General features: G+C 38.8%; 1 protein-coding gene and 1 non-coding gene across 3 annotated transcripts; both read right to left on the bottom strand.

The window, feature by feature from the left end:
- Positions 1 to 6,509: 6,509 nt before the first annotated feature.
- Positions 6,510 to 6,616, bottom strand: LOC144715364 (U6 spliceosomal RNA). The gene has a single exon (XR_013584597.1). It is a non-coding gene; the product is annotated as a U6 spliceosomal RNA (small nuclear RNA).
- Positions 6,617 to 11,134: 4,518 nt separating this feature from the next.
- On the bottom strand, positions 11,135 to 18,801 carry LOC144715030 (S-type anion channel SLAH2-like). 2 transcript variants are annotated; one of them, XM_078589877.1, is made up of 7 exons: positions 18,522 to 18,801; positions 18,232 to 18,409; positions 17,954 to 18,143; positions 13,071 to 13,442; positions 12,210 to 12,983; positions 11,815 to 11,846; positions 11,135 to 11,733 (listed from the first exon to the last, which is right to left on the bottom strand). In XM_078589877.1, the coding sequence occupies exons 3-7, from the start codon at positions 18,137 to 18,139 to the stop codon at positions 11,406 to 11,408; spliced, it is 1,692 nt and encodes a 563-aa protein (XP_078446003.1). In that variant the 5' UTR covers positions 18,140 to 18,143; positions 18,232 to 18,409; positions 18,522 to 18,801; the 3' UTR covers positions 11,135 to 11,405. The 2 variants fall into 2 exon arrangements, with proteins under 2 accessions (XP_078446003.1, XP_078446002.1); XM_078589876.1 differs by having other exon boundaries at positions 18,232 to 18,357.
- Positions 18,802 to 19,638: the final 837 nt, after the last annotated feature.

Below are 19,638 nucleotides of genomic sequence, written 5' to 3'. Positions count from 1 at the left end.
TTTTCACTATATTCACCAATTTCTACCTCTCCCTCTCCAAATTTTCTCTCGCTAAACCTTTACATAATATCTTAAAACAATTCATCCATTTATCCTTCCCAATTTTTCTCCATTCAAAATATTGGCCTTATCTATCAATTTCTCTCTCAGTCTTAAAAATGTTACACTCTAAACCTTAGACACTATATCTATTTGATGCCCCAAAAATTTCATAAAATAATTCATTTATTTACCCTTCCCATTTCTCATCCTATTTTTATTCATTTAATATTTGTTCAAAATTTTGTCTCCTCCAAATTTTGGATAAATCTGGATTCCTCTAGTGTGATTAACGACCTTCAAAGATCCCGTTGACCAATGCACTCCCAAATTGCACACCCAAATCTAAATTCACCTATCGCTATCACCAATTGGGAAGTTTTTGGCATATAAGTGGAAATATATATTTTTTAAATTTAAAAAAAGTGAAAAATCATAAGTATCATCTAAGTCACTTAAGTTTTAACAGAAATGATAAAAATAACTAAAAATATTATTTATTGTTGATATTTGTTTTACTTTGATTTTGATTCCAGTCAAATTTTAAAAATATACAAATATATTTCTCCTTTCTAGTCATAAAAAATTATGATAAAAAATATAAATCATTTTTACTAATTTTTAATTTTTTTATTATAAATACTATAACATTATGTGAATTAGAGAATAATTTCTAAAACTATCTTTCCAATTGTAACCTGATTTACTTCACTTTTAGGCTTAAAATATGAACTTCAAACTCTACCTCCGCGCTGAGTGACCCCTTATACTTTGTTATTTATATAGTTAATAAAAGGTAAATTACCCAAAAAATTCATCAATATTACATAACTATGAGAATCAAAATGACCATATTTGGGTGTTGTTATGTTTAAATTCAGTAAAATGTTTTTCATTAGAATTTTGTGATTTTATGTATTTTTGGGAAATAATTAGGATTTATTAAGAAATTTGTTTTTTTATGAGTTCAAAATTTTGAATTACAAAGACATTTATTAATATAATGGATTTTTAATACTTTTCCAAAATTTTCTGATGATGGAAGCAGTTGATGAAATCATCAGAAAATATTTTTTGAGATTTATTAGTCGAATTGTTTTTGAATTTTTATGCTATTTTCCATTATTTTCAAACATAAAATTCACGGTGAAATTAATTTGGCAACTCAGAGTATTTTATATATATTTATTTTAACTATTTTTATGATTTGAGTGTGTCCTACCCTTGTTGCTGATTGTTCCCCATTATTGGACAATGATTCCTTGTGCTAGTCATTATATATGCATCATTGTGGCATTAATGTTCAATCATTGTGATATTTTTTATTTTACAGAGACACTGGGCAAGACTATAATTATTAAGCTTTTTAGAATTGAATGTTGTCGAAGGCACAAATACATGATTTAATAAAAATACTAGCCTTTTTTGAAATAAGTATGAGTGACACAAGTTGTAGGTGGCCCAATAAACAATTATTTTAAGTCATATGAATGACATTATTACCTTACACAGGCATGTACACATGGCCTAATCTGGTATACTGAAAGGGGAAATGTGATTATCTCAAAAATTTTATCTTGTGATGATACATCTTGAGTATGATTTTCGATTTTGCCTTGCATTTTAATTATTTTAATAGAGATAGGTGGCAGCAGGTAATTGATATATGTAAAAATGAGATTAAGGTTGGCAGCCAACAAAACTATAGAATCTGACTCGGTGGCTATCTGGAGGAGAGATAAAACAATCCAGTGCCCCACATTATTCCAAATTAAAATGTGACATCTGGAGATCCAGCTGTCTAATTGGGTGCAAAGTTTTAGGGTAGCCTCTTATTTTTATGCTCTATCCATCCATATGGTTGGATCATTTACAGGAGAGAGACCAAGATATAATTTTTTTTGTATAAATTTAAAGTTAAAATAATATTTTAACCGTTATTTCTGTTTTATATTGAAACATTGCAGGGTAAAAAGGGAACTAAAGTATTAATTAATGTGAGGGAAAGAACTGAACACATGGTGTGACTAGAAAATGAATCAATTATAAGTATGATAAATTTAGCACAAATCCCATAAAATATGTGCACATGGCCATGCTTCATTGGTCAATAAATAAAATTGGAACTGTGTGGCACATGATTCGTAACATCAGATCAAACTTTTATTATCTTATGATTAAATCCGTATCATTTTATTTTTTCAAGGACATAGGACAAAGTTGAACTTTGAGCACACAAAATTGGTGGCCAATTTTATGGGCCAGTTTTGGAGAAAAATGGGTACCAGGGACCCTAGACGATGTGGAGGCCTGTAGAGGGAGAGAGAAAGTAAATCAATATCCTCGACTGAACTAGTTTCCAAACTTCATATCTAATGATTGACAATTGATACTCTATATAAATTTGGAGTGCATATTGTTCATAATTTAACTCTATGGGTATTCCCCAATAAATTTAATGAAAATTGATAAACTCTGTAAAAGCTATCTTGAAGTTTTTTGGACATTGGTGGGAATTATGAAAGAAGGTGAGTTTGAGATTCATTTGGTTTCTTGGTGAAATTGATTGATTGAAGTTCATCTTGCAGAAACAAATTGCCTTGATCTTGTAAGAATTTAGAATCTATGGTGAGTTCCTTGATTCCAATACATAAAATTATCTCTCATATATCTAAAGAATAATCCAGAAATTCATTTTATATACTTTTATTTTTACAAACATATCTATATGTACTTACATCCGCATCTCTCCAGAATTCCTACACCTTCCTCATTCCTCTCTATATCACTGACTCTTCATACTCACACACTTCGTTGAAGTGTTTGTACTGTATAGATAATTACTAGAATTTTTTACACCTCACCATTCCAATTACCTCAATTTCTTACTTTAAATATATCTCTTTTCATCACTAATCACCATTAAAGAGAAATTTCCATGGTCATCACTATCCTTATATATTTTATAGATCCACATCCCATTACAGATAGTATTGAATAAATTCACTTATCAAGGACAACTTACAAACCCCTGAGTTTAAGTTTATTAACCATTCTTGGGGTTTGAGATCAATCCTGAAAGTCCAATAATTGATCCCATTTTTTACTTCCTTTCAACACAATGACCAGTCTTATAATCTAACCATAAGTAAACTATGATTTAAAAAATAATATTTAATATTTTTTTAAAATTAAGTGGCTAAATGTAAATATACTAATTTATAAATATATAATATATAAAACATACTAATTTAATAGATATTTTTTTCTCCTTTATGATACTGGAAAATTAAACTGAACATAGCCTTAAATTTTTACTCCTGAAATTCCCACAAAATTTATATGTTTTAAATATATATGAATTATTAAAGATAATTTCAATAAAAACTTTTCCTCTAACATCTTCATAAGCATTTTGGTCAGTCCCATACTGAATAACAAAGAGTAACATTACCTTTATAAATGCTCAAACCCCATCTCTTCTGAATAAGAAACTAAATCTTTCCCACTTGTGTGGACTATTTAATCCTTTTTGTCCCATAGACTTGGGGTGCTACTCTTGCTTAAGTGTTTGTGCTGACCAATATGCTTATGAAGACGAGGTTGGCTTGAGTGCTGCTATACTTGCTGGCTGCTGAAAAACCCCCTTTTTACAGAATTTTTAGTACTTTAAATCAATACCTAAAATATATTAAACTCCAAGAATAATGAGGCCCAAAAGATCTAGTCCACTATTTGAGGTCATAGAGTCAAAATAAACTTGATTTCTTGAAAGTATCTCTATCAGATATTGAATTTTTTAATCATGAAAAATTCATAGGAGGAAATTAAAAAATAGCACATAAGACTAAATCAATGCATGAAATAAAGTGTAGATAATAAAGAGCATAGTTATGACAAAAGGGTTCATATCTGTGGGATGACATGCATAATATTGGACTAGTCAAGAGGGAAATATCATCATGTTGATGAAATTACAGTTTTATGGAATGATATGTTTTTGTAGGAGACATTATTGATGAATAGAATGTCAGCTAAAGTTTCCTAGGTCTTAAAGTGCTGGAATTTTGAGGCATCAACATGATCCTCAACATCAGCTAAAATTTTACCCTCTATATTGAACTAGAGACAGATCTGATAACTAAAAACATCACCTTTGCTTGGATTTTATCCTTGATTTGGTTGGTTCCTTTCAGTGTGTATCTTCAAATTGTTTACATCTCCAGCCTCTATGCATATATAATCTTCTTTCTCTCAAATTCTTCTACTGGATATATGATTTCCTTTCCATCTCATCTCATTGGAAGCAGCACTTGGGTCTCAAATGAGGGTGTCTCTTATATTTATATTGTACGGGGAATTTCGCAAAAATACCCTCCTAGGAAAATTTAGTAAAAATTCCCGAACTTAAAGTATAATCACTAATGTCCAGAAATCTTTTGTTAGTCACCCTCCATGCCCGCATATCATTTTAGTTAATTAATTGAGTAGTGTATTATCCTTTATTGGTCCAACCTTATGGATTAACTATATCACATATATATTAATTAATCAATTAGCAATTTCAGGCAATCGATTGGTCTCGTGGCTAGCTCATGGGGTGCCAAGCTACACCTTGTACCTAAAAGATAAAAATGAGAATGACAACTCTCTTATGGAACCTTAGCTTCATCCCATATAGTCTTCAAAAGCACTTAGGACATGGTTTACCTTCAAACCTTAATCAGCCATTTTGGTTAGTAATGATGCATGGAGAAATCATTAGAGAACACCTTCTCTAATATTTATACTACCTTGGTCAGGGATTTACCTGCATCATCTCACTTGAGCCAATCTCTTGTAATACCGAGGACATATGATCTCATCTTGACCACACAACCACCTTCGTTGACTTGTTTAAGCATGTGAGATAGGACAATGTAAAATCTAATTATTAAAGATTTTTAGGTCATAATCGGAGTACAAACTTCAATCCAAAAGGTGTGTTTGGTGTCTCAGGCCTAAGGATTACCCACATAATTGTAAAATGATAGATGCCAGGTGTAATACCACTCGAGGATCCATAAGTATGAATTCAAATAACTCTTTTCTCATAGATCACCCAATCTCCATCATTAATGTTTGGACACTACGCGTGGAACTAGATTGTGCTATTATATCCCAATATTTTGATGTCCTTCTTTGATCACTGTATTATGATATCATCATACTTTAATTAGTCAATGGATCTATTCATGAACTTCAATTATAAGCATCACGCATGAATATATAGTATATTAGAAAATGTTAAACAATATGTAGAATGTGTGATTACTTTCAGGTCACAGATATTTTAACATTAAGGACATAATTTACCATATACACATGCTCTAAAGTAATCCACCACATGGCATGTTTGATACAAGTTTTTTGACAAGTCCAAAATTTATGAAAGGCTCAAGAACTAGATCATAGTCTTCAAGTATGAGAAATTAGCCTATGCCCGTCTGTATGATGATGATGTTAAGCTGACATTTAATGTTGCTTAAGGGGTATGAGTAAATAGTAAGTACTGAAGATTTCAGTCTGATATGGTTTAACTTTACACACCCTCAGTGAGTAATTTGTAGTTTATCATTGATCTTAACATTAAAATATTCTGTTCAACCTGTTTAAACTAATTAATTTACTCAAGAGTGTCAAGGGTAAACCTTAGGAAGGAAAATATGGACACTTCTTGGTTGGTATGACCAACTAGAAGGTGTTACATGCCCTTCGACAAAGACAAGAGAATGAAGCACAATAAAGACATCTCTATTTCAAAAGGATGGAGGCAAAATTAAATACTTTTCAATTTTTTTCTGAGAGATTTCTAGTAAAGGGAGCAGTGATCGATTCAGTATTGGGTATTGAGGTTGCAAAAAATAGTACCTACTGCTAGTAAACACTTAATGATAGTCATTTGGCAAGTAGGAAAGGCCTTGTCAATCTTCACCTGGTAGAGGAATATACAATATTTTATGATGTGCTGAATATGATTGAATTAGATAAGAGGTGAAATACTCTCACATAATGGCTCTCTCTCTTTTTTCTGCTGAACTGGCCATTCCACAGCTTAACTTGCCGAAGAACATCCAAGGTAGTCCTTCTGAAGAAAAAATTCTGAAACCCTTGGTTGGTATGATAAACTAGGTGTTCTACATCCTTGACAAAGATAGGAAACTAATGATGGCTTTTTCTCAACGTCCGTCCATCATCATCAATGGAAAAATCTCCATATTGCAAATTCATCTGAGCTAACTTAACAAGGTACTACATGTAGTAAATGTTATGATGATCACTATATGTATAATGAGCCTCAAGATTTGCTTAGTAGATATGGTATCTTGGGAAGATTATTATGTTCCTATCATAATAAATAACATCAGATATTCTATATATATAATTGGATTTTCCTAATATTGTCAACATCAATTGTAATTATTTGAGAAATAAATTGTTTGTGCTGACATCTCGATTTGTGCGTGTCATCCTTGCGCAGGGGCCATGCTAATCTTCTCTGTATCGTTCGAATTTTATCAGATGTCCCTGAAGGGACGTTTGTGCTGACATCAACTGTATGGGATTACATCTATATTATATTTTTATCACCATTATCTCAATTTGATACTAAGACTAACGAGAGAAAAAAATATGTTAATAATATTCATCTAATGATCTTATGGGTCACTGGGAAAGGTATACAACTTTGAATGAATGGGATGCTTTGTTAGTGCATGCAATTTTCAATTTTATTTAACTTTCTAATCTTACCTTATGGAAAACTATCCATGCCTACAATCTTTGAAATGAAGAACATGCTAATGACTTGGTATAGTCTATAAATGCTGATGGATGTGTCAACCTACATGTAAGATTATTAAAATTTTGATGAAATAAAAGATAAGAATATTTATGTGGGATTGCACGATATCCCACCTAAACGTTTTACCCTTCGTAGAGCTCCAAGATGATACCTGATGAGCACAAACATAACACGTGTTCCATGCATCGCCAACTCGGAAGAGCATGAATGAGGTGGAATCATAGCAACATGCAATGGTATTGCTATTGTATCTTTTTCCTTTGTTTCATGGACGTGGGTGAGTGGGATCCATGTGTAATTAGCATATTTATGCTCAGTCCACGTGTAATTGCGATACATGCCCTTGAGATCTTGAGAAGGCACAATGACATAATTTTTTATTCATAGAGGAGATGATTGAAACTCAAGGGTTATTTTTTTTTTTAATGATATCCAAATGATTGCAAATCTACATTTGGCTTTTCATTAGAGGGATACTGCCTATTAGAAATTTTTAGAGAAGTCTGACCAAAAACTTGATAATGAAAGCTGAGTGTGACATTTCAGCTAATGTCTCCAAGGAGAATGGGTGGATCAAATGTTCATCACTAATCGTGAAGTTGCAACTTTGATCATAGACCCTATTCAATTTTTGTATGACACTGACGGTGCTATTAAGCAAGTGATAGAGTTGTCTCACTACAACTTAACGAACTTTCTAAGACACTTTACTGAATTAGGGGTATCATTTCTAAAGGAGATCTCATCATGAAAGACTTCCATTGATCAACAATATTGAAAATTTATATGCAAAGCCATCTGCTCAACGTATGTTTAGCATCACAAAAATTTCTAAGAGTGGCTGGCTTTTACCCAAGTAGGAGATTGATTGAAATATGTGGTTGAAAAGCTAATCACACATTGTATATATTTTGAAGTGTTTGTAAATATATTATTATTCATTATAATAGACATGTGTAAATTTGATGAAATCCATAAATACATCATCTAACTTAATGAATAATGATGAGATCATGTGTTTTAAATATTTCTTCTCCCTTATCCCTTTGGCTCTTCTCCATCATGATGTGATGGGAATGTCATAACAATGATGGTGGAATGATAACAGGGATCATCAAGATGAAGGAAGATGTTCGACATGCCAATAATTGTGTGGATAAAAGCTGGACACATGGGCAGCTCAATATGTCTCACTTGAGGAACAAAGTAATCATAGATCCGACCAAGGTCAAGCTGATCTGATCATTGGTTTTAGAGTGCCATTACATTTTTATTCATTTTCGATCTTCCATTTCATTAATTTTTGGTATTTCATCAGAATCTAGGCCCTATAACCCAACAAACATTATTGGATGTTATGAGGCCATCAAGCCAATCACACCGCCATGGTTATTTAAGTTCATTGAAAAGAAACATGGCTTCGTTATTATTCTTGTGTGATCTTTATAATGAAGTCTTTGAACACATGTAATGACTTATTTAATTATGATGATATCTTAATACAGTGATCATGAGTTTTTAAAAATGTATTTTAATTATTACTATTCAATGGATAATTGAAATGTATTAAACACATTCTCACCTGTCATCAAACCCAAAATATTAATAATTTAATAGGATTATATTTGTGTAAATTGGTCATTTATATGTGCTGGCAAGCCTAAAATGATTATATCCTTTAGAACGATCTTTGAATTTTTATAAAATTTTAGGTATTTTAAGGAATTTTCTGACTACATATCCTGAAACAAAATAATTTTTTGAGTCACAATGCGATTTCTCCTGAATTATTTGATGCTATAATCATAAAGAAATCATTTTCAAAAAAATAATCATATATGTAGGGTTTTCTAAGTCAACAAATACATATTTACTTATGGATTTATATTTAAATTTCTATGAATTTTAAGAAAATTTTGGTTTTCTTTATTTTTGTTGTGTCAAGTGCATTGTTCAATTAGTCAAATGACAACCAATCATTGATTACAATTAAAGATTGGTGATAGCCAATCATAAAACCTTATTAATAATTGGCATCATCCAATTGCTAAAATCAAGCTGTTATGGCTTTAGACAAGCAGATGCCTTCAAAGGGAAATAAAGATATTTTAATAAAGTGAGGAAGGTTATTTTGGCTAACTTAAAACCAACTGGATGAGGCAGGCTTTGGGCCCGTTTGGTTTTAAGACTCGTTATATTTTCTTCTAATTGTCATAAGATTTCAGCCCAAAAGGGCGATGATCCATTTCTTATGTCCTTGGTCCAGCTCGTGTGATCCTAGAACTTAAAAAACCATCATCATCCCATATCAACAATCTGGAAATTGAAGCCCCATAAAATTTTTGAATGGAATGAAGAATTGAATAAAATAAACCATTCCCCTACATACGCGCATGGGCCTTAGATTTTGACCTGCATGAGGGCCAACTATTGAACCCATGTTTTTTCAACCATGTGCTATGGTTTGAGTGGCACTTACAACTTGTTCGCTGGTGCTTGCCAACCGTGGGCAGGCTTGAGCACTCCTTGCTCGCATGTGTGCAGTGGTCTTGAGTGTGGCATTTGAAGGGTTTCTAATTGAAAATATGATTACAATATCATTAAATTTAATCATTTTCATTCCTCTATACTATATTACTCCCCTCCTTTTTTACATAACAGATATATTTTACTAGAGTTTTTCTCCTTGCTCGCATGTGTGCAGTGGGCTTGAGCGCGGCGTTTGAAGGGTTTCTAATTGAAAACATGATTAAAATATCATTAAATTTAATCATTTTAATTTGTCTGTACTATATTACTCCCTTTCTTTTTTAAATAACAGATAAATTTTACTCCCTTCCTTTTTTACATAACAGATATATTTTACTAGAGTTTTGGGCTATACACCTCCTTTGTTTCCCAGAACAGAAGCCACCACGCCTCAATCTACACCTCCTTAACTGCACAACAGTTGTTGTCTAGAACATTGAAAGGCTCACATAGTAGCTCAAGACTCACGTCAAACATTTTTTCTCGTTAAAATTATGTGTCTTGATAGCTCTTGCATATCAAGATTGGTGGGATATCCATCAACTTGAGGTTTCTATTGGAGGTTGATCTTCATGTAATAATCCATATTAACCAACCCCCTCATTTTGTCTCTTCTATTGCTCTGTCACATGTTCTTAGTCTTAAATCTCCCTCTATGTTCTAAAACATGCTCCACGTGCCTGATTTCATAAGCTAAGTTTCTTTCTATCATCTCTTGGTTTTCAGCCTCTCGTATTGATACCTCTCTTTTAAAAAAAATTTAAGCTCTGCGTCGATGTATGTTATTGTCTATGTTGATGATATTATTATCATTGGTTCGGATTTTGGTAGGGTGCAAGAAGTCACCCAGATCCTAGGATCGACCTTTGTAATTTGCTACCTTGGTCATGCCGGTCATTTTCTACGGATTGATCCTCAATCGCATCCATGTGATATTGCTCAATCATCATATACCAGGAAGGTCCTAACCATGGCAGGTTTGGAACACTCTAAACCTGAAAGCACTCTGTGTTGACTCGCATCAATGTAGTCATGCTATTGACACTTGTAAATATGATGCAAGCAATTATCAAAAAATTGTTGGGAGTCTCCAATATCTTGTTATTACACATTCTGATACTGCCTATTCCTTTGATGAAGTATGTTAATGTATGCATGATCCTTAGTCCCGTCACTTGGTTGTTCTAAAGCCTCTTCTGTGATTTATTAAAGACTCTACAGATTGTAGTTTAGTTTTTTATGGAAGAACCTTCTCACAACTCCAAATTTTCACTGACTCTGACTGGCCAGGTCAAACAACGGCTATATAATTTTCCTTGGTCCAGTATGGTAATTTGGACGGCCACGAATATGGCAACTGTGGCCTGGTCAAAAAATAAAGCTAAGTAAAAAACTGTATCAAATGCAACAACCAACTTCTAAGGATACAATCCTTGTTAAACGAACTTCATCTTCCATTCAGTAAGACCCCTATACTCTGGTGTAATATTTTTGTAGCTACTTACCTTACAAAGAATCTTGTCTTTCATTCACAAACTAAACATATAGAAATAGATGACTAACCAAAGTGCACTTGTCATTTATTCCAACTAAAGACCAAATTGCAGATGCATTAACTAAATCTCTGGCAAAAGAAAGATTCAACTGGCTCATCTCCAAACTTAATCTTCCTCGTAGCATAATATTGCCGAGGAGTGTTCACGCATAAACCAAAGCCAAGTATAAAGCTGTAGCAAAGTATAAATTTGTGTATATATTAGAATAATATCCGTACATATAAATAAGCCCGTATAGAATGAAATACATATGGATTATTTCTTTCTCTTATTCTGTATCTCCTTCTTCCGCTGTTCTCCACTCGCTTCTCCCCGTAAGCAGTGTCCGAATCCTCTCATGGTCATCACGTTCGTTGATTTCCATCAAATAATTCCACATCAAAAAAATAGCTTGCATGTCGCATCGTCGCATGCATGCACGCTGGCTGCCGATGTAATCAGCGTCCATTGAGGAGTGTGGTGATGGCCTCATCTTTCTCCTGCGTAGTCGTAAAAGACGGAAGAGAGAGGTCTGGGAAGGTCTTCCCCTGTCGGGGCGGAGCGCTAGCTATGGCGATGGAGATGTCGTTGGGGAAGAGATCCCGTAAGACTACAGCGTGGATTGCGGTAGACACCATAACGAGCGCCACGAGAGCCGCGGAGACTGCGGAGAGAAGCAGAGACAAAGACTGCGTGAATGGGTTCTCCACTTCCGCTGCATATCTGATCGTGGCGATGGCCGCTCCTGTCGTCGGAAACGTGTACGCCCACCACGCCATTGAGAACCTGCACCGGAGCGTTTCGCCGATGAGAGAGATGACTCAAAAATGGATATTTATGTAGATCACATAAGTCTAGATCATCTACCTGAAGCCGCGAAAGAAATTGACCCGAACCGCCTGCACCATATGAACTCAGTCAGGTTGCCGCTTGGAATCTCACTAATTCTTTGTTTTAGAGAAAAATAACCGAAATAGTTACAATGGAAATAGAAGGAAAGACAGGAAAAGCACATCCCCGTAGATTACAATGACCGCAAGCTGTCTATAAGAGTATTAAAAAATTGATAAAAATTGAATATTATCTCGTATAGTACGAAAACATTGGACATGCATAGAAAATAGCCAAACAAATGAAGTAATGAACCCCATCCTGCTGTGTCCAACCATGAACCGAGTTTATAAAGTATCAAATAAAATATATAAAAACGTAATAGTTAGCGTGGTGGAAAGAATAAGGAAGTGGAGTCTCTCTTCTCTTACGAGGGAGGCATAAAGGAAGAGGGCAATGAAGTAGGCGATGCGAGAAACGTAGTCGAACGTGCCGGAGATCCTAGCCCATGCCAAGGAAGCGACGCTGGGAGCCGCGACGAAGAGGAAGAAAACAGGATGTAGCTCTTTGGGTAGCGTCTCGTTGGTGGGCAGCCTCTGATACAGCGTGACGAAGAGTACGGCGTAATGGGCAAGGCCAACGGCGAAGAAGAAGATGGGTCCTTCCTTGAGACCCAAAGAGGCGCCTAGCAGCGCGCCGACAAAGTTCCCAACGATGGCGAGGTGGTTCGAAGGGTTAGCCACCCTAGAGAGTCGCCGCTGCCCCCCCGACATCCACTGACCGTAAATCTTCAATTCCAGGAACAGAATCGGCGCCATGAGACAGTACCAGGCAGCTCCGCCATGGAAGTCCACGTGAACAACTTCAGGGAGTCCGAGGAAGAGAAAGAGAACAGCGATCCATGGCGCGAAGAAGAAGTTCATCCTCACGGGGTGGTAGAACTCCCGGCGCACGGCCTCTAAGTAGAACACGGCTTTGAGGGCGTAGGTTACGGAGATGGCGATCATCAACAGGAGAGAGGTGCACCAAAGTAGAATGTTAACCAGGGAGCTTATTCGGAGGAACTTGGTCGCGGGCGACGCGGCCAGCGTCTTCCACAGTATCGCCTGGCTTCCCATGCCCATGCAGATACCGAAGCTCGAGATTGGGAACCGGAGAAGGAACGGCCATGGCTTGTCCTCGGGTAGCACCGCCGCTTCCGTGGGCTGCCAAAGAAACCACCATCAACGGTAACAAGACAAGATCTGAGAAAAATATGAGTAGCAATTAGATGTTAGATGGAGGAAGCAAACCCTGAGGATGTCGAGCTCGGGTCCCTCCAGGGCGTCGAAGTAGCGTTGGACGGGCGGCGTCGCCCGCTCCACGCCATCGCCGGACGGCTCCAGTGAAGGGTGCAGGCTTGGGAGATCCGAGATTTGGTTGTCAGCCTGCCCAGACCATGTCTTGAAGGAATCAAACCGGGTGTCCTTTCCTAGGCGAGGCTTCGCTCTAAGACCTGCTCTTGCCGCCGGCAGCGGCTGAGAATAGGACTGGAATTTGGGCAAGACCGAGTCCCTCTTGACGTCAGGCTGGGCAACGGCATAGCTTCTCACGGCGTTCTCGCGGACGAGAAGTCCCGTCGGAGTAGCCGGCCAGCTTATGGAGATGGAATGATCGTGATGGGGCTGCGCAATAACGAAATGAGCGCTTGAAAAGGATCATGCCAAGTGAATTAAGGAAAGATTGATGCTGCTACGGTTAAATTTTCATCGATGAAGGTTTTTATAGAGGGCGAGGAGGACCAACCTAAGTGGCAGGAATCCACCAGCTTTAATCATCACGAACGACTAATGGTCAGCGCTGAGCCCTCGGATCTATGTTCAGAATCCCAGGTTTTTTTTCTAATTAGCAGATGAGAGACATCGCCCCTATAGTACGGGGGACGCGGACAGGCGCAATGATTGAAATTGCAGTAATTGAAAATGTGTTGGGGTGTGTCAGCCCCCCCATTACATAAATGTGAAGGGGGAGGGCTTGACTAGTCCAACCCCAATAAAGGAATGCGGAGTTTAAAAGTTTTAACCCCCCTCATCTTGTCTCTTTGTGGGAATATGAAGAGGCTTCTTTGGGGAATATGAAAAGTCTCTTGGCTTTTCATATTCCAGACCTTTCAAATTCCCTGAAACTGTAATTGGCCCTCTATATATAGAGGGCAAATCTATTCTGAAATGCAAGGCATATGAGTTTTCTGTTCATTCTTCTTGTCTCTTCCTCTCTTCTCCTCTCTCTCTCTCCTTTGGTTTGTCTTTATCACTCCTTAGTGGCCGCTCCCTTGTCTTGGGAGTTTGAGGAGTTGCTCCGCAGCACCATACGAGAAGTCGTTGCCCTGCACCAAGAGCCTTGCACGTTGACGTCACGCCGGTGACGTAAAGAGGTTCTTGTTTCCTGTGTCTATACGCCGACACAGTTATCACGTCCGAGTTGATTCCGCATTTCAATGTAGCGTCTTGGGTCGTTGTTTCTCTTCAACGAGTTACAACAAGTGGTATCAGAGCGGCAAAACATGATACTTGCGGTGTCATGGATTACATCCATGCTGATGTTTGGGGGGCCGTTGACGTGATGAGCCGTGGAGGTGCTCGGTATTTTCTAACGTTTGTTGATGATTTTTCTAGGAAAGTTTGGGTTTACTTCTTGAAGCACAAGTCGGACGTTTTCTCACGGTTCTAGACTTGGTGTGAAGAGTTGAGAACCAAACGGGGAGGAAGATCAAGGTCTTGCGGACTGACAATGGTACGGAATTTAAGAATTCTGAATTTGATCAATTCTGCGCAGAGCATGGCATTCGGCGTCACTTTACGGTGAAGAAGACCCCTCAGCAGAATGGCGTTGCAGAACGCATGAACCGCACCATTGCGGAGAGAGCAAGGTGTTTGCGGTTGAATGCTGAATTGCCCAAGGAGTTCTGGGCAGAGGCAGTTCAGATGGCGGCGTACTTGGTGAATAGGTCGCCAAATTCTGCTCTTGACGGGAAGGTGGCTGAAGAGGTATGGACTGGAAAACCTGTGGACTACTCCATGTTGCATGTTTTTGGATGTCCAGGTTATGTCCTTACACCTGCTGATGAGTGGTCAAAGCTTGATCTAAAGTCCAAGAAGTGCATTTTCTTGGGGTATAGCGACGAAGTGAAAGGCTATCGGCTTTGGGATCCGGAAGTGCAAAAGATTGTGTTCAGCAGGGATGTGGTTTTTGACGAAAATCACATGGTGAAGCCTTCCAATGAGCAAGGAGATCAGAATTCAGGTGGCGGCAATGTCCAAGAGAGGACTTGGGTGGAGGTGGAGAATGTGCAGATTCCACCCAGTTCAGCTGATGGTGGAGAATCAGCTAATGAGGCCGTAGAGAATTTTGAGAGCATTGCTGTTAGGCGGGCGAGGCGGGAGACGAGGCCGCCTGCACGTCTGGAGGATTATGTGACTATTGCTTTGTTTGCAGGAGATGGAGAACCAACGTCTTTCAAGGAGGCACTGAATTGCCCCGAGAAAGAGAAATGGCTGCAGGCGATGTCCGAGTAACGCACATCCTTGGATAAGAACCAAACATGGGAGTTGGTGGAGCTTCCGGCAGGGAAGCGAGCCATCGGATGCAAGTGGGTGTTTAAGAAGAAGGCGCCACTTTTTGAGGCAAAGTAGCCATCATATAAAGCACGGCTAGTCGCAAAGGGCTTTGCTCAGAAACAGGGAGTTGATTATAATGAGATCTTCTCACCTGTTGTTAAACATACATCTATTCGCATGGTGTTAGCTATTGTTGCGCATAAAAACATGGAGCTGGAGCAGTTGGACGTGAAGACGGCATTCCTTCATGGTGATTTGGAGGAAGTGATCTACATGAAACAACCTGAAGGCTTCGTTGTACCGGGGGCAGAGAACCTTGTTTGCAGGCTGAGGAAGTCCTTGTATGGGCTGAAGCAGTCTCCGAGGCAGTGGTACAAGAAGTTCGACTCATTCATGGTGCGCATTTGCTATTCAGGGTGCGAATTTGATTGTTGCGTCTACATGAAGATATGTGATGATGGTTCTCCTATATATTTGATGCTCTATGTGGATGACATGCTCATTGCTTCGAAGAATTTACATGAGATTGGACGGTTGAAGGCATTGTTGAGCAGGGAATTTGAAATGAAGGATCTGGGTGCTGCGAAGAAGATCCTTGGAATGGAGATTCATAGAGACCGTGCGAATGGTCGTCTATGGTTGACTCAGAGGAGCTATCTTGAGAAGATTGTTGATCTGTTTGGCATGAGGAATGCTAAAGCACTGAATACTCCTCTTGCTAACCATTTCAGGTTGTCCGTTGCGCAGAGACCTGAAGCTGCTGAAGAGATCGCTGAAATGAAGTCTATTCCCTATGCTAGTGCCGTTGGTTCTCTCATGTATGCTATGGTCTGTACAAGGCCGGATATTGCTCACGCAGTTGGACTGGTGAGCAGATTTATGAGCAATCCGGGGAAGGAGCATTGGAGTGCGGTGAAATGGATTCTTCGATACTTGAAGGGCACAACTGATACAGGAATTCTCTTCAACAAAGGGAGTTCACTTTCAGTATGTGGTTATGTCGATGCTGATTTTGCAGGTGACATTGACAATCGAAGATCCACGACCGGTTATGTGTTTACGGTGGCCGGTGGACCTGTGAGCTGGAAGTCAACACTCCAGTCAACTGTGGCATTGTCTACAACGGAGGCGGAGTACATGGCGACCACGAAAGCTGCTAAGGAAGCCTTGTGGTTGAAGGGTTTGTTCAAAGAACTCGGCATTGCTCAAGGTGGAGTTCCTCTGTTATGTGACAGTTAGAGTGCCATTTGCTTGGCAAAGAATCAGGTCTACCATGCACGGTTGAAGCACATTGACGTGCGGTATCACAAGATCCGGGAGCTGTTGAATTCTGAGGAGATTATCCTTCAGAAGGTGCACACGGAGGAGAATGCCGCAGACATGTTGACGAAGGTTGTCACGGTGGAGAAGTTCAAACATTGTTTGGACTTGGTGCATGTTGACGAAGGGTGTCTCCCAAGGTGGAGTTTGTTGGGGTGTGTCAGCCCCCCCATTACGGGAATGTGAAGGGGGAGAGCTTGACTAGTCCAACCCCAATAAAGGAAGGCGGAGTTTAAAAGTTTTAACCCCCCTCCTCTTGTCTCTTTGTGGGAATATGAAGAGGCTTCTTTGGAGAATATGAAAAGGCTCTTGGCTTTTCATATTCCAGACCTTTCAAATTCCCTGAAACTGTAATTGGCCCTCTATATATAGAGGGCAAATCTATTCTGAAATGCAAGGCATATGAGTTTTCTGTTCATTCTTCTTGTCTCTTCCTCTCTTCTCCTCTCTCTCTCTCCTTTGGTTTGTCTTCATCACTCCTTGGTGGCCGCTCCCTTGTCTTGGGAGTTTGAGGAGTTGCTCCGCAGCACCATACGAGAATTCGTTGCCCTGCACCAAGAGCCTTGCACGTTGACGTCACGCCGGTGACGTAAAGAGGTTCTTGTTTCCTGTGTCTATACGCCGACACAGTTATCACGTCCGAGTTGATTCCGCATTTCAATGTAGCGTCTTGGGTCGTTGTTTCTCTTCAACGAGTTACAAAAAAATGTATTTTATCCCATTGGAAAAATTGCTGGTAATGGATCTACGAAAACTCTTCGCCTACCCAGATGGCTATACTGCCGTCTCTCACTTCTTAAATAAAATCACATTGAAGAGCATTATTTAAATAGAATTCTGTATATAAAAAAAATGAGTGAAAGACGACCCTTTCAAAAAATTTACGCAGTCCGCTCACGTTATTTTAAAACGCAATGCGAGTGTACATCCTGTAATGTTACCCGTCATAAATACTCAACCATACCCGTCATACCCGTCATAATCCTATAATCATGAGAAATTATAGGATTATTTCTCATGAAACATCTCAAACCTTTTTTTTGTTTCGCACTAATTTATCTCCGAAACTCAAAATTTTAGGCCTCCAAAATTTATCTTACACTGCACAGTCCTATATAATATGTACATTGATTTGGCAAATTTCATGAGTTTATGCTTCAAAACAGATCTGTTAGGAAAAACTTGGAATTTCTTGCTAAAAGAAAGATAAATATGGAAATTCAATAGATGATTCGTGGATGATGGCGATCGTGACTTACGCCGACTGTTTGAGGATCCTGCGGGGAGAGATCCCGCAATTCGGTCATTTCCGATCCATCGGTAGGGAGATCAAAACCATGGGATATCCGAGATCCCAGCTGCTCGAGGAGACGGTGGATTTCCGCAATTCGGTCATTTTCCGGGTTAATCTGGTTCAACGACCGCAAAACATTTCTGTCATCCATGATCCTGCGCGTAAAAGGTTCAAAAATTGATTGCCATCTCGTTTCTGCGAGGTAAGTGAACCTGCTGTTTCAGAGTTCAGCAGAGGAGGCACCTTCTGTTGGAGCTTAATGAAAGGCCCAACCAGGATAGTAATAAGAAGAGCAAACAATTGTGTTGCAGTCAATTGTGTCTCAGGATAGTAATAAGAAGAGCAACGTCCAGTAACAAGAATGAAGGCCTGCAAAAATCAGAAAGAACTGAATATAAAGTAGTGATGGCACCGCGAAAACCTGCCATGAAATGAGACAGACGTGGAATGAACAAACTCATGGGTTTCGACGAATTCTGTGATAACATCAAAAATATTATTTTCTACTATTTTTCTGGGGGTAACCAACCCACCGTTCACAGAGTCTGCTCGTCAAAGGAAAGGAGAACTGCCGCAGGTTTTCTTTGTTCGGCCCCTGAATAGTCGAGTACTCGTCTTCGGGGAGATGATGATGAACAAACGGGTCTCCAGGGCATTCATATAGAATAGCAATTAAGGTGGAGACAAAAGTACAGAAGAAAGAGGAAGACAGCTTTGTGGAGATATGAAGTCAACTATAGTTTGTATGGAGATATCAAGAAGAAGACGAATTATAGTTTTTATGGGATGGTGGCCAGACCGAGCCAAACCGACGGAGGATTCTCAGCCGTCGCTGGGGAGATAGAGATAAAAAAAATTTTGCGCCGTTAGTTCAGGCTAGAAGTCTCATGGCTAGAACTAGGAGTCGAGTAGTCTCTTGGGTAGGTAAGACGAGCCAAAGCGTTGATACGGAAGTCATGAATTGCTGGCGACTGGTGGAAGGCAGCGATTAGGACGCAATTGGCCTTCGCTATCTGGCACACAGCTAGCTCCGTGGGGCCTTCATTCGCTCTATCGGTGGCCTCCCTCAGTAGCGAGACGCCGCGGACGAGCGTATAAAAATCAACAACGGTGGCTGCGTAGCCACAGATCTACAGGAGCCTGATGCACTCATGTAGTCGTTGGATGGTGTTCAGCGGTGACGCAGTCAGCCCAGATTTTTTTATAATCTCTTGGGACCCAGGAGAGGAACGACTCCACGATGATAAGCCAACATCAAGCAAGTCAGTTCTGTACTGAACCTCGCACGAGTTCCCTTTTTTATAGTTTTTTGTTTACATGTCAAGAACAACACGCAACAAGTTTGATAACATCTGTTCATTCAATTCGATTTTGTTTTTCCACTACAGCTGGCGTACTTCTTTCACCGAACTCTGAAACCACACATCTTCCTCTTAGTAGACACTGATAAAATCAAGAAAAACAAAACAAATCTTCGCGGAGCTTTCCTTATATTGATAAAATCACAGGTTCGTACTAATATTTTTTGGGAAACTGTGCGACGATGTTGATAAATAGCCATGCACATACAAACTTATCTTCGACGAACTAGTCTTTCCTTAAGTGTGATGCTAGCTCTGTTTTTAGCTTAGAAATAAGACAAGATAATAA

This window comes from Wolffia australiana, chromosome 18 (genome assembly GCF_029677425.1).
Source record: "Wolffia australiana isolate 7733 chromosome 18, ASM2967742v1".
NCBI classification, from domain to species: Eukaryota; Viridiplantae; Streptophyta; class Magnoliopsida; order Alismatales; family Araceae; genus Wolffia; species Wolffia australiana.
This window is presented reverse-complemented; position numbering and strand designations above follow the sequence as displayed.

Coding starts and splice junctions, on each gene's coding strand:
- LOC144715030 (XM_078589877.1), bottom strand. CDS start 18,139: ATGGATGACAGAAATGTTTTGCGGTCGTTGAACCAGATTAACCCGGAA. Junction 13,443..17,953: donor AGGATCCTCAAACAGTCGGC/GTAAGTCACGAT, acceptor GTTATTGCGCAG/CCCCATCACGATCATTCCAT. Junction 11,734..11,814: donor AATTTCTTTCGCGGCTTCAG/GTAGATGATCTA, acceptor GCTCCGGTGCAG/GTTCTCAATGGCGTGGTGGG.